The sequence below is a fragment of the Diorhabda carinulata genome, chromosome 7 (assembly GCF_026250575.1).
Source record: "Diorhabda carinulata isolate Delta chromosome 7, icDioCari1.1, whole genome shotgun sequence".
Lineage (NCBI taxonomy): Eukaryota > Metazoa > Arthropoda > Insecta > Coleoptera > Chrysomelidae > Diorhabda > Diorhabda carinulata.
In genome coordinates, this window is record NC_079466.1 from 116,423 (window position 1) to 142,158 (window position 25,736).

General features: G+C 30.7%; 1 protein-coding gene across 1 annotated transcript in view; it reads left to right on the top strand.

The window, feature by feature from the left end:
- LOC130896186 (uncharacterized) overlaps positions 1-25,736 on the top strand; it is a 184,039-nt gene that overhangs the window by 23,005 nt on the left and 135,298 nt on the right. The window contains exon 2 of the mRNA XM_057804104.1: positions 7,729-7,769. Coding sequence (XP_057660087.1) covers positions 7,729-7,769 — 41 coding nt within the window. The remainder of the gene's footprint in view (positions 1-7,728; positions 7,770-25,736) is intronic.

Sequence of the window (25,736 nt, forward strand, 5' to 3'; positions counted from 1 at the left end):
TAAATAAAACAATCCGTCAGCTGATCGCTTTTACCCACTGGTATGCAAAAGTAGAAACGATCCTATTTTATTGCTGGGATACATTTATTTCGTTATCGTTTTCTTTCCGAATGCTAGTGCTAGTGAACGTGATCCGGATTAGTTTCCAAACATTCAGATCATGATCGAAAAAGCTCCAAACAGAACAAAAAATAACCCAGAACAAATTTCCTCCATTAAGATAACGAAATAATTCAACTGCAAACAATAATAACGGTGAGCAAACTTTGTATCTAAATTCAAAATTGTAAACTGAAATATTACAGAGAATACTCAAAAATTCTCAGATTACCGTAAAAAAGTTAGAATGGAAAAAAAACTATGACAGACTTTAATATTGATACAATCTAACATTAAAGTAAATCCAACTGGGTACTAATTTATATCCTTATACTTAGGTTCCGGCTGAAAAGTCTTTTTTAGCAAGTGATTTCAGCTTCCTTTAAAGTATATAAAAGTGATATTTATCGAAACGTTGCCTAAAATTTCATGTAGGGTGTGACCTGCTCGATTTTTTGAAATGCCTAATGTCTCAGATACCTCGCGAAATTTCGAACAGCGATCTGCCTATACGAAATCGTGTTTTTTGTCACGTTATCCTTTTTTTGGGACACCTGAACGGTGCCCATCAGAAACCGAAATGCGACCAAATTAAACCAATTTTCGACTTTCGCCATAAACAGCATCCAAACACTCTTTAAATTCGTTGCCTGATTTTCCTTCCAAACACAAGAAATTGATCAACGACCGATATGGATCTATTTTTTCAAAATCCATAAAAACTCAACCTGAAGAAGATTCTACAAATCAAATTTGAGTGAGCCGAATCTAGATAATGAATTTATTAGTAACGAATGTAAACATAATTCTAATTCATTTATAATACTTATTGGAGTATCGAGCCATCATCAAGTACCTGTATTTAAAAGGGTCAAGACGTAAGCAGATTTAGGAAGATACTTACTTAATACCCTTGGTGATCAATGTCCTTCGTATGCAACCGTGAAAAATTGGACTGTAAGCTTCAAAAGAGGTGAATTTTTCATTGAAGATGATGACCGATCGGGAAGGCCAGTTTCTGTATCAGTCCCCGGAAATATCGATTCAGTTCATAACATGATTTTATCAGATCGTCGAATTGGGCTAAAACGGATATTTGAAGCGCTGAATATTTCATACGAACGCGTTCATCATATAGTTCACATCAATTTGGACATGAGAAAAATTGCTGCAAAATGGATCCCGAAATATTCGAATGTTGACCAAAAGCGTGCAAGGGTAGAAGCATCGCGTTCGACTGTATTCGATTTGAAAATGATGTAGACTTCTTAAACCGAATTGTTACTATGGATGAGACTTGGGTACATTTCTACGATCCAGAAACAAAGCAACAATTGATGGAATGGCGACACTCTGGTTCTCCAAGACCTAAGAAGTTTCGTGTCCAAAAATCTGCTGGAAAAGTTCTTGCTTCAGTTTTTTGGGATTGCCATGGAGTAATCGTGATAAGGGTAGAACAATAACTGAAAATTACTATTCGACTTTACTGACCACTCTACAGGAAAAAATTAAAGAGAAAAGATGCGAAAAGCTATCCAAATGTATTTTGTTGCTGGTCAACGCTTCTGCTCACAAATCTCATGTTGCCATGCAAAAAATTCGTGATTTAAGGTTTGAATTCCTAGAACACCTTCCTTAGTCACCAGATTTGGCTCCATTCGAATATCATCTTTCCTCAACTGGAAAAAAGTTTAAAAGGTCGTAAATTTTCTTTCAACGAGGAGAATAAAAGTTGTGGATGTCTGGTTTGCAGAGCAAGAAAAAACATTTTTTTTTAAATGACTAGAGACGTTGCAGGTTCGCTGTAATAAATTATCCAATTAAGAGGAGAATATGTTGAGTAATAAAATATTTTGACATTGAAATTTTGTTTGGTTCTATAGTAGGCTAAGAATTTTTCAATATATCCTCGTACCTATAACAGAAACTGTGAGGCCTAAATTATTTATTGACTTTAACAATTAGATTAGATATTTTTACTTGGTGAAAGAAACAAGCTGAATTAATTTGCTCAGACTAAAAGAAAAAAACGTTGGAGCCAGTTTATAGAATCAAAAAGAAATAGTTTTTTAAACAATATTTTGATTTTGTGCACTGCTCAGAAATGTTCGATATAATGTGAAATGAAAAAAGTATTGTGAGTCATCGCACAATGGTACAGTTACACATCTAGTCAGATGGTTTTTTCTGTATGTATGAAAACAGCTATTAGCGATGGTGCATATAGACGCCTATGACTTAACGAAAAAAGAAAACGGAATTTATTTTCTCTAGGCTAAAAGATAAACCGTTGGAACCAGCATATAAATTTAGAAAAAATAGTTGTTTGAACAAAAAGATGATTTCGTACACTGCTCAGAAATTTTCGATATGATGAATGAGTTTTGTATCAAGTATATAGGTTGTCGGCCATTTATGGCGGTGGAGAAAGTTGATGCACATAGAACTAGCCTATAATGAAGTATTTAAAATCTTGTCAATTGAAAATTCAAGGAAAAAATATTGTCAGTTAAAAAAATGCATTCCTATTTTCTCTACATACAAAGGTAGATCGCAAGAAATAATATGAAAAGACTTTCCTAGATGGATTATGTTTCAATTATCTTAACCAAAAGTTTCTGCACCTTTCAGAATCTGAACTAAAAGAAACCGACTGATAATAATCCACAATGAGAAAAAATCATGGAAGTTGTCTCTTCTCAAGCAGTTTGAAATGTATTGTGAGAAACAGGGTGCAAAAAGCTTCAAATAAAAAGAGAGAATGAAAATATGAACCAATTTCGGTTACGAGCGAAACCTATTATATTACTGTTCTAAGTAGATTACTGTAAATACAACACACAATGTTGCTTATGTGTCAAAGCTTTTCACGAATTCATATTTGTCCTATGTATGAGCTTTATACTTAATAAAAAAAGCGAACGGCACTATGGAGGATTTGAAAAATCAGATATCAAAGTAAAATAATTTTTCGAAAATTATTCTTTTGTTGTTGTTTGTAACATTTATTAGTAACAACACAGTAAGATCCTTCCATTATTGAGGTGGTTTAATTAGCATTTGAAAATAAGAGTTCACTCAATTTTTGATTGTTGATTAGATACGTAACTATAGTTTAGAAGGTCACATTTGCTAAACTATCGAATCACTTGTGTTAAGTGTTAAATTGGCGATAAGGAAAATTATACGGACATAGTTTGAACCTTGAAAATAACGAGATATTATTATTAACAGTATAGGCTTTGCAGAGTAATAAAGTAAGCAATAGCCAATAAAAAAATAGTACAAAAAAGTTTATAAATAATATTAATGAAAGTGTGAACATATGTTTACTCGGTAACATATTTATGTGTGATTAATATTTTTTGTGTTATTGATTTTGCCGAAATTTAAAATATCTTATATGCGCCCTTCCCAGAAAACTGAGAGACCGATTATTTATCCTTCAAAATGTATAAAATTGTTCATTTCAGCATAAAAACCGCACCAAAAGTGACCCCAAGTTTTGTACATTTCAAGATAAGATTTCTAATCACACATTGAATTCAAATAATTTTAAAAAAGTTGCCACAAAAGATCAATATTCTGATTTTCAACATTTTTCAAGTTCTGATTTGGTTGTATTAGAAATATAAATTTAACACACTAAAGTAACTAAAGTTGGTAAAGTATTTTGTGAAATAAATAACAGAAGACAATAAAATTGTGTTATTGGAAATATGTGTGATTCATAGAGAAGAGGTCCACTGACACCATCATATTACTAATCGTAATAGTAATATTTGATCAATATTTAGAGAGAAAAATATTATTGAGAATTGAAAAATTTAAGTAAGGCCGCCATATTACGTGACGTTATAGGTATGAAATATACACTGAACACTACACAGGATGTAGAAATACCACGACTAAAACACGTGATAAAGTTTTCTGTATGATGCCACAAATTCAAATAAAAAACAAAAGGTTTGAAAGTGTTGATCGTTTTGACGATTCTGCGAGATGTAATTTTTTTGCTGCCGGGATCATTTTAATGTAAATGAGATTTAAATCTAACTTATTTTAATATATTGTAGTAATTAAGTTTATTATACTTTTAATTTTCAACGTGATTATGTGATAATGTATTAACCTATAAAGGGTTTATTCACTTTATTCTTTTATATAGAAAAATGTCTCATTCATACGTAGCTATTAAATAAAAACTGTATTATTATAGCACACGCTACGTTGCCGGCAACGATAACCTCCTGATCATCAAGCAGATAACTGCTCAATGTTTTTATTAAACCTATGACGTCACAACTGAAAACCAATGAGAATCGTTTTCTAGATTTTATAGTTGAATTTATTGAATCAAGCAAATTTTGGATAACAGATGCTGTATAGTTAAAATAATGGATAAACTGGATGTAGATGACATTGCTAGCACTACTAAAGCATTGATGCTTTGTTTACCGTCTAATTAATCTCACTTTCACGTTTGTAATATATATGATAAATCGTTGTCTATTCGTGAGTTTTGGAAAGAAATGTGATTGTAAGGAAAGGGAAAACCTTACTGACTTTGTGAAAAATATTTTTCTATCAAACTTTAAGGTATGTTATCTATGTGTTGATCAAACCTATTTTTACTTCGTTGACATAATTGGTTAGAACTCAAAAATCGTTTTCTTATGTAGTTAAAAATTTGAGATTTTTGCGATTTTTAATTCAATATTTAGATATTATTTTTATACTTCAAAATATACTTTAAAATTCAAGTATCCTATTGGTCCTACCACACTGCCTTGTGGTACAGCAGATATTATCGGTTCCATGTGATTCCCTTTATTTCATTTCGGTGTATTTGAATCAGAGGAGTCTTTAGCATAAAAAAGTTGTAAGGTGAAATCGTTATTATGTTATAAAATAGTTCTCCCTTATCAAAGGCATGGGTAACATCATCGAAGGCTGTAGAGCAATAGCTTCTATGCTCAAGATCACACCGTATTTTTCTAATGAGTATTCTCGTATAGACCTGTCCATAGTGGCTTGTTAGGTTTTTTATGGTAATATTTGCTTACGTGAGATTGCTAACTTATTGAATTTTTGAGTTAATTACTCCTCTCCTTTTCACTTTACCAACTATTTAGATAAATCATGTTGATATTTGATAATAATAAAACTACACCTTGGAGTGCGTTTCATAAAATCATAATAATTTTATATCATATTTCAAAAGCTCAATTAAATGTTTCCAATTTTAATAACTTGGTTTAATGAAATGGAATTCAAATTCCATTTTCCATTTTGCCATAATTGAGTTGTTTCCCAATAACAAATCTTCATGGGAGTCTCGATCTTGATAATGTCTCTCAATCAACTTAAAACTTCGATTATTCCGCTTGTTTCAGCCGATTCAGCGATTATCCGTTAATAAAGTCAATTACATCCGTAATCAGAGGCATTTGACTTCGATTTAGTCCGCGAAAGTATATATGGCCCTATTGAATCAGTTAGGGATTTCTCAGTTTTTCTTTTTGCTTCAGTAGAGTGGAATGGTTGCTGAAATCATTTTATCGCAATGCTACGAATTTCAATAAGTGCTCAATTCTTGACATACCAATTATAAAATGACATTATTTCCGTGTACTTTCGTATATATAGGGAATAAGAATAATTTGTTTCTTGTTAATTCAAAGTCACTACGAATCAACTATTTTCCATGTTGCATGTTCGACACCCTTTTTAAAATAAGAATCGTCAAAATAGCCATTACCTGCCGACATCATATCTTTATTCTTAGAGAATCTTTGACTATCCAACCTTTCTTTCAAGTCAGGGAAAGAAAATAATCCGAGACCGCTAAATCTGCCAAATAGGGTGCATGTGGTATCAATTCAACCTTTAATTCTTTAATTTTGGCCATTGTAATAACGGATGTGACTTTTTTGCTTGAATTATTAGAATAATACTTGCCGTTGATGATTTTCCCATTTCATGGTAGACAATGGAAACAGTCTCACCCGCATCCCGAAAAACAGACGCTATGACCTTGCCTGCAGATGGAACGGTCTTTGCCTTTTTTGGAGCCGATTCTACTTTTTCAGTCCATTGTTTTGTTCTTTCGTTTCGGGTGTGAAACGGCGCAAAAACGACGATCATCCAGTACCACTTTGTGGATTTTATTCCACATTTCTGGAGTCATCACCTTATTTGGTCGTCCACTGCGATGCTGCTCTTCTCTATTCGTACGGTTCCTCAAAATAGCCATTAAATGCCAATATCACCTCTTCATTGTTGGAAAATCTTTGACCACCGAGCCATTTTTTCAAGTCTAGGAGCAGTAAATAATATGAGGGTGCTAAATCTGGCGATTAGGTTGCATAAGGTACCAATTTAATTTCATCAATTTTGGTCATTCCAATAACGGATGTGTGGGCTGGTGCATTGTCTTGATAAACAACACTTTCTTCTTAGCCAAATGCGGTCGTTTGTGCTTGATTTCTTCGCTCAAACGTTGCAATAAGTTCGCATAATATTTGACGTTGATAGTTTTTTCTTTTTCAAGATAGTCAATGGAAATTATTCCACGCGCATTACAAAAAACCGACGTCATGACCTTGCTTGCAGATGGAGCCGGTTTTACCTTTTCAGTCCATTGTTTGTTTATTTGCTTGGGATGTGAAGTAATTGACCCACGTGTCATTCATGTCTATGGAATGTCGCAAAATTCGGCTTTATTTCTGTGAAAAATTGCCAAACACTTGACGGAAACATCTCCATGACGCTGTTTTTGTTATATTGTGAGCATATGCGGCACCCATCTTGCGCACAGCTTTCTCATGTCATTTAATATGCGATGTACCGAACTTTTTGAGATACCTAATATATCGGCTAACTCGCCCACTTCCACTCGACGATCATCCAGCACCACTTTGTGGATTTTATTTCATATTTCTGAAGTCATCACCTCATTTGGTCGTCCACTGCGATGCTGCTCTTCAGTTCGTACAGCTTCGTTTAACCTCTGCTACCCAGTTTTTTACTGTTTATAACGGAACAGCAGTTTCACCCAGAGTAGAATCTAGTTCAGTTTTTATATTAGTTGGGCTAAGGCCTTTCAAATAAAAGTATTGTATCACATAACTATTACCAATTTTTTCCATGTTTACAAATTCTTTGAAATCGTTCAATATTGATGGCTGCCAAACAAATACTAAACAACGGGGCGTTTTAAAACTTGAATCATGTGCTGTATAGATTGCGTACTTTCTAATAAAGTATTTTTTGAAAAACTACTGTCATTTCTAGGATAGACCAGGTACTTCTGGGATTAACCTCGTATATGACGAAATAAAGAGAGTACAAAAATCTACTCTACTAACAATATCATATAAAGGTGGTTAACCTTTTTTTTTAGGTTAAAAATGAAAATTCTTTTGCTGGGTGATAATGAATCCTCTTCGAGGGGAACAAAAGGAGATATTTGTGTAGAATCATATCAATCAAACACAAGCAACAATGCCCTTCCTACTTTTATTAAATAATGAATAATTTAATGTAATAGATGAGCAGCCCCCGAACTATTTTTATAGTGATTAAAAAACTCTACAAATCTTTTTTCAGTTGCCTTTTCTGTTTCAGTTGCGCTGGCGAGCAAATATGGTGAAGGAGGCGGGGTGAATGTAAGTTAATCCCTTTTTTGAATTTATTGTTGAAATTGGATTTAGATTCAAAGCGATTAATTTTTTTAATGTTTGTTGGAATCACATCTAGTTTATTAACAGCAAATTAATGCGATTTTCGTAACAGTATGGTTTAAAAAATGTAATATGAATTATACATGTTCGAGAAAAATATGCACGGAAATTTCGCTATCATAGAATCATAAAATTTTTTGAACAACTTGGAATAATTTGTCAAAAAATCACATTATTCATTACGATATTCGTAAGATAAAAAGATTCTACTACAATTTTGAAGGTGTTTGAAGATACTTACTATTAATTCTGGTATTTTTATCAAAAATTTCTCAAGCTCTCAAGAAAGATTATACTGTAGTTTTGAAAGTATTTTCCTAGTATTCTTATTGAAAAATTTCAGGCAAAAAACGCTGTAGTAACATTTGATATTTGAGTTGTGAACGTCTGGTTTGTTTATCTTAGTGAACGGCTGATATGAGCGTCTATTTCACAACTAACGAATTTCATCAAAGTTAACTGAAAAAGATAGTGTAGAGAAAAACTTCATTTCTTGCAACCTCGCCTCGCCTCGCACAATTTTATCAGTTTTTGAGCCCGAGTCAAAGAGCTTGAAGTGAGACGATGCTCGAATACGAAGAGTTGACTACATTGCTCGGCTTACTTCAGTTACTTTCATTCCTTAGCAATCACAAGAGAAAGCAAACTCATTTGTATGTGAAAAAGACTATTTACGGAAAGCGGATATGCTCATGTTACAAATTTAAAAATTTTGTGGGTAGGTTAAACATTTCAGTAAGGTCGCCATATGCACCGAATATGAACTGAATATGATACTGAACATATGATACAAAGTAAATACGGCAGTTATTCTCTTGGTTATTCTAAAATAAGCGTTATTATTAAACTTTGATTAATCTGAAAAATGGTATATAATTCGTGTTTTGTGCCAGAATGTAGAAATACCACGACTAAAACACCTGATAACTAATAAATAAAAACCGTACACGCTACGTTGCTGGTAATGACAACCGTCAAAGCTCCTCTATTAAGACGCTTGAAACAACGCTAGTTTCAAAAAATAAAAAAAACTTTTTCTGTTGTTGAGTAAAATGGAAAACAAAATAATTTGTAGCTCTAATTGATTTTGATTTTGATTTGAAAAAGAATGTTATGCATCTTTTGAATCAATCTTGATATCACTAAAAGAAGTTGGTTTTCTGATGTCGAATTCAAGAAAAACCTCGCTTCTTAATAAAAAGACTTTTGTTTCATCACCAAAATGCGCTCTCATCTGCCGTATACATCTGATTTGGTTCCTTTTGATTACTTTCTGTTCCAAGTTTGGAAATATGACTAGGTGCAAAGCAAGTCCAATCATACTGAAAATTCACTCCTTCCTCAAACCTCTCTCGTATACGAAAAACAGAAAACATAAATCTGGAAGAATAATTACTTCATCATTGGAATAATTCAGCATTAAATGAAAAGAGGCCCAAGTACAAAATGCAGTGTTAAAATTTAGTACGCCCTCATGTGAGAATACCAGTAGTGGAAAATTACACGTTCTAATGAATAAACATGACTTTCCAGAATTTAAATAGAACTTTCGTAATCATCTCTTCCTTATGCAGCTCTACTAATTTCGATTTTTATCTCGCACTAATCTGCTTCGTTCTGTTTTCCGTTTATTTACACATTTGTTTTCAGCTGATGAAATATTTTCCGAGTAAGCACCGCTTTTCAGTTATTTGAAATCTTTGAGTAGATTAGTCTAATTATGTTATTTGTTCGATTTAGATAGTACAGACAGCAAATAATACAGAAAGCGAACTGAAACTGATAAACATCAGAAACGCTCTCTCTCCAATACTATTGAGAAGTCAAAAGGAATAATTTACATCAAATCAAGTCAAAATTGAACAGTTTCGGTAGATGGATTTGGAAAATTAATCAGTTCTACATTCATACGAAATATTTTTATTTTAATGCTTTTCTAATTTATTTATTCGATTTCTATTCGTGTGGTGAATTAATATACACTGTCTCTCGCATTCTTAATTTATTTGAACACTACACTTAAGTAAATAATATAATTCACTTATCACTGAACTAACTTAAATAATTTATTTCAATTCTAGATTACTTTGCCAATTCGTTCTGTACACTACGACTATTTATTAAAAACTGAATTACACTTCACAAACTCTACGACTATTATATATATATATATATATATATATATATATATATATGTGTATTTAAAACGTAGCAAGGAAACATCAAAGTGGACTAACTTTAATATATTTTCCCAGCTTTCGAATACTTATGTATTCACCGTCTGGGAAATAATTAATTATGTTTTTCGGTAATTTTTGATATTATTATATTATTAATATAAATATTTCTATCAACGTCAATTTGAATATTGAATTTTGAATTCTATGATTTTAAAAATTTGTACAAGCATTAATAATATGAAGAATTATAAGAGTTCTTGAAAATGAAGGTACCAAACAGATAAATAACTAGACCTTCCTAGAAATTCTCTTAATGAAACAATGTGAATAAACCGCTTGCTATAAAAAGTTATAAAAAACAAATATCAAGCTAATCCCCGGTATTTAATTAAAGACGGCGCCTTTGCCAAATTTTAGAGTTTTACCGATCCAAGCAGGATCGCCTTCAGGGTGGAAGTGAGTTCGTAACATTATCATCGTCAATATTCGGCTAAGCACATCACACAATTCGAAAGACAATTTTCCGCGTGCCAATTGAATAATTCATTATTTACGAAAGCCTTTATTTTCAAATACATATTAATTCACCCAATGTTCATAAAACGATAATGCGATCATTGGTTTTCATCTAAACTGCTACCACTACCGCAGTAAGATACTCTACAGTTACTGCTTTTACTTTTATCAATATGTCGAGCACCCACCAGAAATAAATTTTTCTTTCAACCTGAAAGTTTGTTTTATATACTAAAAGCCATTATAAACATGTTTAGTATCTATAAAATGTATTAAAGAAGTTGTACAGTCAACATATCAAATTATATTTCTCAGACACATTTAACAAGATTAAGTTTTATGAAAGAGGGTTCTTGGAATGAGTTGCAAATATTATCTCTTCCACTTTTTGATATCTTTTAAATTGTTCCAATAATTCAGCAAAGTATTTTGTTTATTCTGTGAGACTTGTTTACTTGAACGTTTCAAAAAAAAGAAGTCGTCAAATATTTAAGGTTAGGTTAATTTAAATGGTTTTTAATAATATAGAGGAAATAAATTTTCCATGTAGATACTGAAGGTAAGTAGATATCGAGACTGACTGTACAGTGTCTTTGCTATTGTAAACAAAACAAATCTAGTGTTAATTCGCATCACAGTTGCTTTCTTTGGGCGAATTGATAAAAAAATAGTCGATGTTCATAACGTGGACATATTTTAAAGTGCGTCAAATGTTTTGAACAGCCAAAAAACTGGAATTGTTGAATCCATCAATGAGGTTTGTTTTTTATATAATCACCGGATTTTGTACCATCGCTGGGCTCCTGAATGTCAATTTATCAATAAAGATTTGTACTCATTACATATTTTTGTTGAACTTTCTAAAATAAAGAGAAAATTAACAGAATTGTAGAGTAGCCACACAGCTTTATTCGGTCTTATTTGCCAGATCTTGGACCATACGATATCCGTCTGTTTCTTGAGGTAGAAGGAACAAGATTTAAGTCCTTTGAAAGTGTGAAAAGGAAAGAAGCATGTATCCTGTAGAAGCTGATAGAAAAAGATGGTGTTTCGAACAATGAAAGATTTTCATGGTGCCGTGTGTGGATAAAGCAGCGGGCTATATTTTGACGGTAAAAAGTGAAAACGTATAAATTCAACATAAAATATTTTATAGCGTCAGTCTCATCATTCAATCAATTGTACTTTTGATCTTTGTACATTTTTCATTGTTGTGTATGTATTATATAGCAATTTTCGTTACATAATTCTTTTTTTTCTTCTTTTAATATCTTCCATTTTCGTTATAAGTTTTCTGTTTTCGAATTTTCTCTTTCTGCGATATATTCCAATTGTAATTTATTTATGAAAGGATAACTTCAAAAATCTTTCAATACATAAAACTATTATTCACTTCATTTAAAGAAAATTGAGAAAATATGGCGCATATAATTTCAAATAGAACGCTTGATTTGGCATAAAAATAAATGGAAAATCACTCTTGTTTCATTAATTATTTAGAATTGATGTATTTGGAATTGAACACCATAATTTATATTGTATATTGATTATTTTTGATGTATTAATTTTTAACAAAGTCATTTTTTATAAAAAAATTAACGTAATGGCCTATTAGTATTGTACTGATTAATGGAAATTGTATGGACATTGGAACATCGAAATATTAATATTTTTAATATGTTGTTGATATGAATATATAAATATTGTTTGGAGTATGTTAAGATTATTTTTTGAAACAAAATGAAATAAAGTTGATTTTTAATATAAATAAGTTGTATTATAATAGACAATAATTTTATAATATGATTTTAATATTGAAATTCTTTGTAAATATTCGTATTTCAAAAATTACATCGCAAATTACAAAGAAAATTCACTTTTGTTAAACTTGATTAAATGATCATCGTTTGATTTCTCATGTTTTTTCAGTTTTCGATAAACTTTCTCTATTTTAGTATATAAATTACAACATCCCCCACTTAAACAACTCGATAAATTATAGAATTTTCAATCAATTAAATTCACTTTTCAATCCGTTTAGCCTTTGATATCACTCAATGGGTTTAAATAAATCAAAATAATTGTTGTATTCCATGCAAATAATGAGGCGGCTTCTTTAAAGAGTATCAGCCGGCTTGTTTGATCAGAACGTGTTCTTTGGCGGAACTTTGATTTCTTACCAGGGTTACTAAGAATACATAAACTAGTGAAATTTATCACTTTTGTCGTGAAGATGGTGTATCAGTTTTGCGGTTGAAAGTTTTCTAATGTGTATAATCCTTCAATTAAGTATATATAAAGTATCGGTTCCAGTACATGGAGACTCCAAACACAATTTATATTAAAGTTATAATTACAAATTGGTTGGAAGACAGAGTGATTCTAGATTCTTGTTGACCCTTTAAAACACCCTTTCTGAATATAAAATTATCCTATACGAATACGATACAAACATAAATAAATATTGTGAGTTACAAAACAGATAAAGCTTATTTTTTAATCTAGCTACAGCTGTAAGTGGCAATTACCTTGAAGAAAATTTCATTCTCTCGTGATAATACCAATGAGTACTTTTTTTTTTGTAAAACTAAACTATTTTAACACAATGTACTCTAGTCAACAATGATGAGGAAATCAGTATTATGACTGTAATTCCAACTTCCATTCAACTTTTCTAATCCGTTAATGTTTGTTTGGATTTTATGAGCGCTGAAGAGTAGAATCTACACCGAACGTTTGCAATATCACTGTTCCCGAGGGGTTTGTAGATTGTCCTGTACTTTCTTTCTCTTTTTCATCCTGCAAATATCGTTTCACGAACTGGCTTCGAACAGAAATCGTAGAATTAATATTGAGGATGGTTTCTTCTTATATTTCTAATTTGTTTGAAACAGAAAAGGTCAGAATTGTTTTTTGACAAGAAAATAAAAGAATACACGAAAATTAATATTTTTAGTTTGGACTTACTTCGTCAAATATGAACAAAAAAAGTCAAACCAGATGTATATAACATTCATTTAAGAGTTTCTGGTATTTTCGGAGATTTGAAAATCGATCGGATGATAATGTTTCTAGAGAACAATCTGCATTAAGGCATCAGTATTAGCTCTCTTTATTTTTATGTGAGTAAATTGAGTTATACTTCATTTTAAGCAAGTCTGAATAAATCTACACATTCCCTTGAAAGAAAAATATATGTAGCAGAACTGGATCTTTTCCTTTCAACTATTTATTAGAGCGAAAGGTCGGCTGTAATGGTTTTGTTCGTGTTAGTATTATTCCCGCACTTTCTGTACTTGTTGAATTGTGAATGAATGGTCAAAGCTCCCGCAGAATCCGGATATACTTGTAAGTTTATGTTTGTTTAATGACAGTGACGTGAGTTTGCTCTTTAAATCTAATTCATTAACATAACAAAATCAGGAAATGTGTTAGGCTATGTTTTGAGAGAAGGGTGAAGAGAAAAATCAATTTCATAATTAACGGAAAAAAATCAGCAGCAAAGCTTATTTCGAAGAGTTTCAAACAATTTTTGATTTTGTTGATAATAACCCCTCAATCTCGGTGAATCACAGTATTGTTATTTCTATCAGAATATGAAAATCTACAACAAAATCAAGTTTAAAAAGAATTTCACAGAAAAATTTCCCTCATTAGATTCGAGAAGAGTCCTTTGTGATATGTTCATTCTACCGAGCACAATGTTTCAAACTGATCTTATTTTTCTCTTTAAAATAAATTCTTAGAACTTTTACTGATTTTTACTGATATCCGCTATACTAATCCTTGATGGTAATAATTTTTATTATCTTAGCTCTAGAAATCATCTATCAGATTACTGTTTTTCCATTTAATTCCTTGGATAACATTTCTTTTCAATGTATGGAATTGTATTTTCGAATAATAATTTTTTCTTCGTTCGTTATAATATAATATTCATGTAACTTCTAAATCGGTCATAAAGCGTGAAAAAAAGTAACGTGGTTTATTTTTTAACGCAATTATAAAATTGTTTTATCGAAATGGTGGGCTCTGAACGCTTTCCTTAATAAAAATAAAATGTCACACTTTTATTTCTTGATATTCGTTCGAGAAAATCCGTTTTGTGTCTAATTAAAAGGAGTGTGGTATTATTATTAGTGATAGATAGTAATAGTGAAGAAAGTCTGCATACTAGAAGATATTGTTGAATCGACAACTGCAGCGACTATGAATCTTCTCCCTGAGAAATCCAGAGAGCAGTATTTAAAGGAAAAATAATTGTTTTATGGAGTGGCGGAATAAAAAAGGCATAAACAGCTCCATAGAAAAAGTTGAACGAGCTTCCTTTGAAGCTAAATACAAAATGTGGAAGAATTCAACACTTTGGTCGACTTATTCAAAACTAAAAGGGGCCCTAATGGTAAATAACAACGTAGACATCAGTAAATACTCTAAGCTCATACATTTATCCATGAAGAAATTAATAAGTTTCTGTTGGAAGGTACAGACCATTATCTCATGCATAAGGTATGATGAGGTATGACATTAAAATTTTAATGTAAGTTTAGATATTATTTGTAACATCTTTCAGGTTGCTTTAATATTCAGAATCGCAGGAGTTCAGTGGAGGGAGGAATTAAATAAAATGAAGTGTTACGATATTAATAATACCGGAAATGTTTTAATTATCACAGTACCTGATACAAAAACTCATGTTCAACGTCCATTTACTATTATTGGTGGAATATCTGACAATAGATTGAACTTGGTAAACATTTATAAAAAATATTAAGACCGACGACCCACAAATGTCAAAACAGATCATTTACTTTTGCAGTATAAAATTAAAAAAGGCCAAACCCAAGCTGTAGGTATCAAAACCTTTTCAAAAATTCCATCGCTTATCGCAATTAGTGGATTTCGGTGGTGATATAATTCAACTTAATAAGCATGGTGGGTGGAAATCCAACACTGTTGTGGAGGGTTCTGTAGACGACTTAATGAAAAACAAAATGGATTTCACAGTGAAAATCCTACCAACAATCCAATAAGTACTAATACAACTATAGACACTTTTTTGCACTTTTAATATTACTTTACAAAATAAAAATTGATAAAAGTTCTGTTGGATTTTTTCAAGTCTACCGGCATAGAAGAATTTTTTCATGAAACTCGTGAGTAAAGTAACTTTTTTCATTCGCTATTCGCCTTCTGCTCTTGCCGTAAAGCCGTCCTACTCGTAAAAAAAAGCATTACTCTTCTTACTTGTTGCATAAATAACTATTAATTGAGTCATCTAATTATTTTGATTATTTTCAAGATTTTCAATGATTTCATCAAAATTCTTATGATATTTGTTTATTGAGTCTAATTGTCAGATAGTTTCATAATCGATGAATATTGGCAATAAAAAGGAAACATTTTGCTAGTTTTGACATTTTCTGTGGTCAAAACTAGCAAAAATTTGACAAATATATAGAAAAATAAGATAACCGTAGCAAACCAACGGCAAACATAAACAAGAAAGCTAATAACTTGGAAGCAGAAACCAGAGGATATAAAAAATTAGATAGAAATAGGACAACATATTCTTCAACTAACATTTAGATAGCTTGGAGTGATAGTAGACGGAAAAAAATAAAGATAAACGAACAATAAAAGCAATGAAAATACTATAGCGCAAATAACAGCCATTATTTTAAGAAATACCAGTGAAAATACTAGAATAAAAATGTACCAGACATACCAGTCATTAAAAACTAATGCAGCTGAATTAATAAGCATAACTCAGAAAAATGAGAAAAAACAAAAAATGCATATCAAATACTTATGGAACTACGAAATGAAGAACCAGGAGGATATATATATTAAATTACATGTAAGCACAAAGACTAAAATGCTTCGGGCAAATATAAAAAAAAGACCACTAGTCTGGAAAGAATCATAAAGTGGAAACCAATAGTAAGTTAACCAAGAGGAAAGCCCTAACGAGATCGGGAGGCTAAATATACGTAGACGTATATGCTCTGGCGGCCAAGAGCTGGAAGTAAGAGACAGAATAGAATGGAGAAGGTGATACACAGGGTAGATACCCATCCCACTTTCTAAATAGAAACAAGTAAACATAAATAAAGAAAATGCGGATTGATTTGACCGAAAAACGGATCAGAAGAGGTCTGTAGAAGCGGCTGATATCGCTTTTAAGAAGTTTAAAGTCATATAACTAACATTTCTCCCTTCAAGGATAGGTTCATCAATATTCAACAAAATTAAATACACGTTTTTGTTGGAATAAAAGCTAAGTAATTTAGATACGTCACGAATCTCGACAAAACAAATGCACAAAAAGAAAAGTTACTTTATTAAGCCATTTACATTTCAATTGAAGTAATTTTTAACGTTTAGTCTTTGATATTTCTCATAATTACACGGCATTAATTATTCTCGAAAAGTACAATAAGATAACAACAGCAGAAACAAAAAGTAGAGTTTGTAGAACTTTGGAAAATATATATAACACAGTAACAGAGAGTTTACGGAAAACTGTTACGGAGAAAAAATTAATGACTTATCTCATCAAAATGTGTAACTTCTTGAAAGAGATTAACTTTAAAGTTAATATGCAGAACAAAGCTGTATTGCTTTCAGCAGTATGTATTCTTATATTAAACAGAAAATATTTTTCAAAAAAGAAAATAGTCCTTCCATCCTTCCAGAAATAATAAAAACTGAGTTATAAAACATCAAAATTGAACATTTGAAAAAAAACTCGATTTCAATTCGGCTTATAAATTTAAAAAAAAAATCAACTTCGATTAATTTTCGCATAGGATTCTGATGATAATATCAGTTGCGGGAAAAAAGTTTTTTTTTGGCGAACAAATGATTAAAATTCATAAAACTTGAGTTCATGGCGGAAGCTATCTATCACACTCAAAAACAGATATATTTTTTCAATTTCTCCACTGAAAAATACGTTGTACTACTTCAATTTTTTGATATGTGAATGAAAATCTGATGCTCACTTGACAAAATATTCACATAAATGATTTAAATTCATTTTTTTTAATAAAAAATCAAGACGATTTTGAAACGTAAATGATTTATATATATATATATATATATATATATATATATATATATATATATATATATATATATGAAATTATTGAAATTAAGTTAGTTCAATTAAAAATATAATTATAGACTGTCAAAAATGCAAAATAGAATATTCTTTTCCATATAAAAAATTAAATTAGTATAATGAGATATCATTCTATATTTTTGCGAATGACCATAATGGAATCGCTATGGATTCAGACGTTTCAGACAAAATTTCTTACATCTGATTATGGAAATTCTCGAATCAAAAGACAATTTATGTCAATGAAATTTGGTTTGATAGTATTGATTTACTTCCAAAGCTAAGCTCATGATATTCATGTGTGCAGATAGTTGGAATGATTTTGTTGTGGATGGATTAAAACAACGTTTGTTTGATGATCAATCCCATTCTAATGTACTTGAAAAAGCAATCATGATCATGGAAAAATCACGATAGAATCTAAAAACACAAAATAATCGAATCCAAAACCGATATATTAACCTTTATGGCTTCCAGAAGTTTAGATATAGGTACCTCCTTAAGCAATAAATGAACAGTTGATTGAAATTATTAAACGCTACGGATATTGAATATGTGATATATGATCTTTGTGAAGAGTTGGACCACAAAATTGTTCGGTTACCATTTTATTAATGAAATGCATAGAAACAATGTTTGTGTTTCAAATTCCAATATTAACCCTCAGAAGGGCAAGGAATCCCATTATAAAAATAAGCAGAGAAAAACTTTAAGTGGGAAAATTAAAAATACACGCATTTATGGAATTATTTTAAAATTCATATGAGAATATCAAATTTAAAAGGACTGCTGCGACATAAATGTTACACTGCATCGTGAAGACAACTTAACTTTAAAATTGCTTGAAACACTTTCTCAACGCCACATTTTTCGCATAAGAGCATTTAAAAAATTTGCTTATCTCCTACCCAGTCCAAACAGGACAGTGTCCAGTCTAATTCTGAATTAATACTACTGTAGGAACATGTTGAGGAGGACCTTAAAGTGTTTTCGATTGAAGTTCGTTTTCGATATATCGACGGTTTTTCATTTTCGATAGTACACTATCGAAAAACTATGGTTATATAAAGTTGTAGCATCTTCATGCCGAAAATCAGCAGAGTGTACATGTTTTTTTGCAAGCCCTTAGCTTTATGAATTCTTTTGTGAAGAATAAATCGGTTTGTGACAGAAATGTCACATTGCGCTACAGAGGGCTGAACTTACAATTAATACAGATAATAGAGATATAATAAGAAATTGTATCAATTATACAATTTCATGATTTTCAGTATTTCCGAAAATATTTCCCGTAGTTGTTGATTTCACCAAATCTTCTTCCAAAGATCTCTAGTTTATTTCTATGTTTAAGTTCATGAATTGGTACTTATAGATCAACTTATTTTTCCAAACAAGTTTTTTTTATTTCTAGCCAAACGCTTTATTTATCTCATAAAGTATAATGGTCACAATAGAAAAAGGAACCATTTGAAGTATATTGTCGTATTCGAGCTTTTATTATTATTTTTTATTTACTCTCAATGCCTCTTGAGCTTTTCGTACGGTACGGTAGCAAGTAGGCCCGTCTTTATGTCAACGTTCAATCCTGTCCCTGTGCCAAACAATAAAATTTCTCATTGGTTTACGGATCATTTCTTCGCTATTAGTTTGGTAGTAATTTTTTATGGGTCTCGGTTCGTCGATGTGCTGCGAAACAATCCGTGACAGATCGACCCTGCTAAATCCCGGTTTGTCTCTAGATGTTTATCTTTATAATGGATTTCTCGACTTTCAATTTATTATAGTACAGTTGAAAATAGAATAACCGGTGATAAAAATTTGATTTATAGTATAATATTTTGTTCTATCGAAAAATAAAAAAAACACACTAATGAATAGGTAATTGAATTATATATATATATATATATATATATATATATATATATATATATATATATATATATATATATATGTATAGTATAATAATTAATTATATTGAGTTGAAATATTTAATAAACACATAAATACCACAGAAACTATGTGTACGATAATTTGTAGGTGGTGGGACATTTCATTTAATAAAAACCGAACAAATATATGAAAGCAATTAAGTACTTATTCCTAAACTTATATAAGTCAACTTTTACATATGAGAAATGAAACAAAACAAAAACGTGGATAAAAATATAAGATAAAATGATTCTTGTATAAATAGGGCATCACAATCAATGTACGTTTTCAGTTTCTTTTAGATCAAGAGATACAGCAAAAAAAAGCAAAAGTCGATATTATATATTTTCATTTCAATTCTCTTTAACCTCCAATTTCTTCTACATCTCCTTCACTCTATTCTCTACTATGTAAATTGTCAAACGTCCTTTTGACTAGCTTCACAATTTTTTTCTAGACCCCACTCTGTCATGCACTCTTACGGTTTTCAAATGTTGTATCTGTTCTTCTGTTCTAAGTATTCTTTACCCTACAGGAGATCCTCATTTTCTATTTCCAGCCCTCTGTTTCTCTATTTTTCAAATTATTTATATATATATATATATATATATATATATATATATATATATATACATATTGATGCATCTTAATGTTCTTGGTCTCTTCTGTTTCAAAATTAGTTTATTTGATAGTTTAAATTACAATCAAGAACATTTACATGCATTAATTATATATATATATATATATATATATATATATATATATATATATATATATATATATATATATATTAATCAAAAATTAATGAAAATTCCTATTGTAACCAGAATAAATATTTCAATTAATCAATATTTCTATCAAAGTCAATTTGAATATTGAATTTTGAATTCAATGAGTTTAAAAATTTTTACAAACTTTAATAATATCAAAATTTATACATATTTCTTATATTGTATTTGACCATAATTTCAGTCCCAGACGATGAATACATAAGTATTCGAAAGCTTGGAAAATATATTGAAGTTAGTCCACTTTGGTGTTTCCTTGCAACGTTCCCAATAGTTCGTATACTAAGTACACATTCATTTTAAAAGTTAAGTTTAGTGAACATAAGTAAAAAAAGTTAATTAGATTGTGTAACAAAAAAGGGGGATGAAACTATTGAACGTCCGGTCTTACAAGATTAAAGTAGCGAAGATTAGCCAGTGATTACAGTTTGTTAGATAAAAAATATCGTTTTCTTTATCACCTCAATCAAATTACATACATACATATCACATACTAAATTTCAAGTGGTTTTACAAAAGTTTTCTTTATAGAAAGTTTGTTTTCTTTGTCAATTTCCATTGATTCAACGGCTTCCGTGCTGAAACTTTGGAATGTTGGAATTATTTCTACATACGACGAAGAACTACTTTACGTCTTTACCGACATCTTTGCTATACTTTACTTTACTTCACTTAAAATGTCTTCAAACAAAATTTGAAATGTTTCAATAATATCACGATCGACTTAAACAGATTTAGTACTCTCAGTAATTTGAGCAATTGTTCCTCAAACTTTGCTATACTTCGGGACTCAAGGTTATAATACCTCTGTCATGAACATTGTCTATTTTGGGTATGAACTTACCATTAACAGAAAATTAGAAATCAAGTACTCACAAAATCGTCCAATTGTCTCATTATAACGGATATATCGAAGTGTCTTTTGGCACGTTCCACGGAAAAATCCGTGATTCTAATTTCAACCAACAAGACACGGACATTTTTAAATTAGACCACGGTTTTTTCCGTGGAGGATGGTGATTTTGGATCATATGGTAAGATTTAGAGACACGGAAAAAGCTTCATTCTGATCCGTTTCTATAAAAATTTCCGGGTCTATAAGGTTAAAATAGTGGCAACGGATTTTTCCTTGGATGGTGGCGATTTCCGTGTCTGTAAGAGTCACGGAAATTTCCGTAAAGGGTGCCAATAGCAGCACCGATATGTAATAATAATTACCAGTTGAGGTTTAGCAACGTTACGTTACCAAAAAAATGGAATTATTAATTTCTTCATTCATAAAGCTGGTTAATCCTAATAACGTATATCCCATACAATTACGTAGATGCTTTTGATATTTTTTACTCCAAACTTAAGTACTCCAGATCGATGACTCTTATTTCCGTCAAAGCTTCATCGAAAACCAAAAACAAACATGGAAAACAAGATAATGCATTTTTTGGTTATAATCACAAATGCAATAATTTTTGGTATCAATATCTTGACTAAATTTTCTTGTGTAGATTTTTTCCTACTTAAAACAATTTTTTTATTTGTCTAATATTTAGTAATGGCATATCTTTTCTTCTTATAAATATTAAAAAATTTTGTAATTATTCTCTTTCGGAAAAACGTTCATTTTGTACAAAAATACACCTACCCTATTATAGTACGTGTATATTGTTATTTAGTTCGTCCTCAAGAACTAGTTAGATTGGAACGATGCAAAAAACTGAAGGCAGCTAATATCTCCACTATATTAAACCTCCTGAATAATAACGTGTGCCACCGTATGTCATGGAATGAGCACGTTCTTGTATTCCAGATGAATAATGATACTGCAACAGCATAAATTGGTCGATAGGTGGAAAATTCAACTGGTTGACTTTATTAAACTACGGAAATTTGTTTGCTGTTTTCTATAGAGGTATTACAAGGCGACGACGAAGTATTGAAAATTCAATTTTCTTTTTGCTGTAACAAGTAAATCCACATAGATTTTTGCCCTAAAGTACTAGAAAGTTCTGGAAGTCGAGGAAAACAATCTATTTACTTGGCCGTGCTGAATACAGTATGACGTGAGTACTCAAAAGAATGCGCGTCCGTATATCACAGATAAATAATAATATTGCAACAGCTCCAATTGGAAGGAATGTGGATTATACAATTAGTCGACTTTACTAAACGCCGTTCGTCGAGATTTCCTCTGCAGCTTTTTATCAAGGTGACTGTTAAGTATTAAATATGTTCTTTTACATAGGTAATAGAAAATTATGTATCTGGATTTTTGTTATTAAAATTTTTAAAATTTGTAATTTTTTTTTGTCTAGTTCTTAATTCTTTTGAGATTTCCGCAGCACTGCAACGCTTATGTACTAGCCGCCTCTGTCAATTTCACCCACCTAATCTGTTTTTTTATATCTTTCTACCCAGACTAAAATTTTACGGCTAAAACCGTACAATATAACACTCTAACTCAAGTTGGTTGTTAACATCAGGGACAAAACTTGATCGATTTTATTCATGCTGCGGACCAAATGGAGAAACAAAGTTATACAAAACAATGTCTGTTGAATTTTTAAAATGAGATCAATGCAAAGATTTTCAACTCATAATAAGTGAATTTTCTTGGAAAAAAATGTTTACAGACGTGAACATTATTTTGATGATGAGTGATTGTAATAAGTTTTTTATTAAATTCAATATTGATGATAACAGTATACAAATATACAGGGAATTATCTCAACTCTTCTGATGGGAGCCATTAGGATCTATTAAGCATAAGTGATACAAAGTCTTATATTAATGTGACTGTGAAGAACCATAAATTTTGTACCGAATATTTCTAATTATTATTGTATACGGTAAGATTTATTACTATTAAGCAAGCTGTACACTGACCACTCCTAATGGGAACCAACCTCATAGTTAAGTGATTTCAATTCTCCCTTGGACACTAGAAGTTACATTGACGTATTAAATTACTTACTCTTATTTTATATCCTTGTGATTCTAGAAGACCATTTATATAATTAAACATAGGTTCTGTATACGATTTTTGTATTTAAGACATTTTGTACACAGATACTGGGCTCTTAATAGTTTGACATTCGTCTAGTACGGTAGACAAATTATTGAAATCAAGTTTTATTAATCATTTTCTTTACTAAATAGTTGTGAACGAAGTTATTTAACTAGGGTGTTCCAGGACTTGATGCCAAAGATTCGGGAGTGAGTAGATGACGTGAAAGTAATGCTGTGACATAAAAAAAATTATCTCACGACCTCTCGTTTCTAAGTTATAGGCCTTTAAAGTTTTGAAATCGGAATTAATATTTAGATATATTTTCTAAATTATTAATTCGACGGAATAAATAATTCTACACTACAATCTGATGGCCAGAGGCGGCTCATGCTTGATGATTAACAATTCGTAACTTTTATAGGGACAATCTTACAATCTAAAGATAGCAAAAATCAATTTTCTTATCGGTTTTTCAACAGAAAAGTTCTCTTTCTTTAACTCGATAAAATGTATGGTTTAGTAAACATGAAAATTTTAAGATCGTTGTACATACCAAGGAAACCGTTCACAATAGTTCACAAGTTCTGATTTCGCTTTAAAGGCCTATAACTCAGAAACGAGAAATTGTGGGTCATATGGGAAAACTTTTTCATGTCAAAGCAAAATTTTTACGTAATCTACTTACTCCCAAATTTTTTGCATTAAGTCCTGGAACACCTTGTATTTTCCAAACTCATTCTTCTAATTACATACTTATATATATTGCTGGAATTTTTAACTTTTATTTATGCATTTTTTATTTGAAAAATATAAACAGTTCTTCATTTGAATTCTTGAATTCTATGTTCTAACGGATATAACAAACAAAACAATGTAACAATACAAGGGCGCATACTTTGGCTCTTCTTTCATTTACTCCTTGCGATTTTCCATAAGAATTTTTATCTACCTTTTGTTAAAGAGCTATTGTGATAGCAATACAGAGCAGTCAAAATAGGGAATGAACAATGTGCTTGCGAGAGCTAGGTAAAATATCTAAATACAGCACAAAAACTGAAAAATAACGATAATCGTAAATTTCGAGAAGAGGTTTGGAAGATTTTCAGGCTCGAGGGCATTTTTAAGAAAAGGGACAAAATATTTACTTTGGTAAATTGTTAACATTCCCCACAGCATTCCAGTCAAATTCAAGTTCAATTTTTTATAAGTTTCCGAGGTACTTCATACGGTGTGGAAAATAAAATAAAATGTACTCGTTAATAAGTAAATAAGGGCGTGTGGGATAAAACTATTAAACTATTTTTCTGAAAAAAAAAAAATAAATTATATCATGTTATATAAATACCAACTTTCTTGTTTTAAACGCAACCTCCTGTATATCATCTATTTTGCGAATTCTTCAGAAAATTCTAGACATAATTTATGTACAATGTCCTATAACTATATTCAACTGTTTCGGAAATATTGAGTGCTTTCAAATTTATTACAAAAATCAACATCAAAAATAGATTTATTATTTTATTTCATTGTTATACTAAAAACTAATAGGTAATACTGATTATTTATTAATAATATGGGAAAAACACAGAAAATATCAATGTCTATGTAGCAGATGTTCAAAATTCTCTCCGGAAACTTCTTGGCAACATGCTAATCTGGTATAGAAATGTTTTCTAACGACTCGCAACATCTCAGGCGTAATTGATCTAATTGCAAGTAGTCAAGGAGGAATCGGCACATGAGTACCTAAAACTATTCCACGCCAATTTTTTTTATGCCATAATAATAGTTAATAATATTATTAATAGAGATTTACGAAAATTTTGGTATTTTTGACCCTCTAAAAGTACATGCTCCGATTCATACTTAAATAAGTTTTGTAAAATTGATTCCAGAAAAAAAAATTATTAGAAACATATTGTTGAGAATTCAATTATTAATAACATTGCTCTGTTATAGTTAATAGATAAATGATAAATAATGATTGAATGAAATTAACAATTAAAAAACAGGTATAACCAATGAAATTTTCGTAATTCTTTATTAATAATATTATCAAGTATTGTATAAAGAATCAGAAAAAATATAATTATTCTTTTATTTTTTTCAGGATATCAAAAAACTTTGTCCGGTTACAAAATAGCAATTACTTGCAATTATTTTGAGCAATTTCGGTTTAACAATCGTTTTCGGCACTCATGCGCCGATTCCTCCTGGACTAACGCGTGAATCGTCAAGTCATCGAAGTTGAAGGGATCAGTTTTGTATACAAAAGAAATCAACTGGCGCCACCCACTCTCATTAGAAAACAAAACATCTTCTAATTGGATCACATTATTTTCCAGCGTT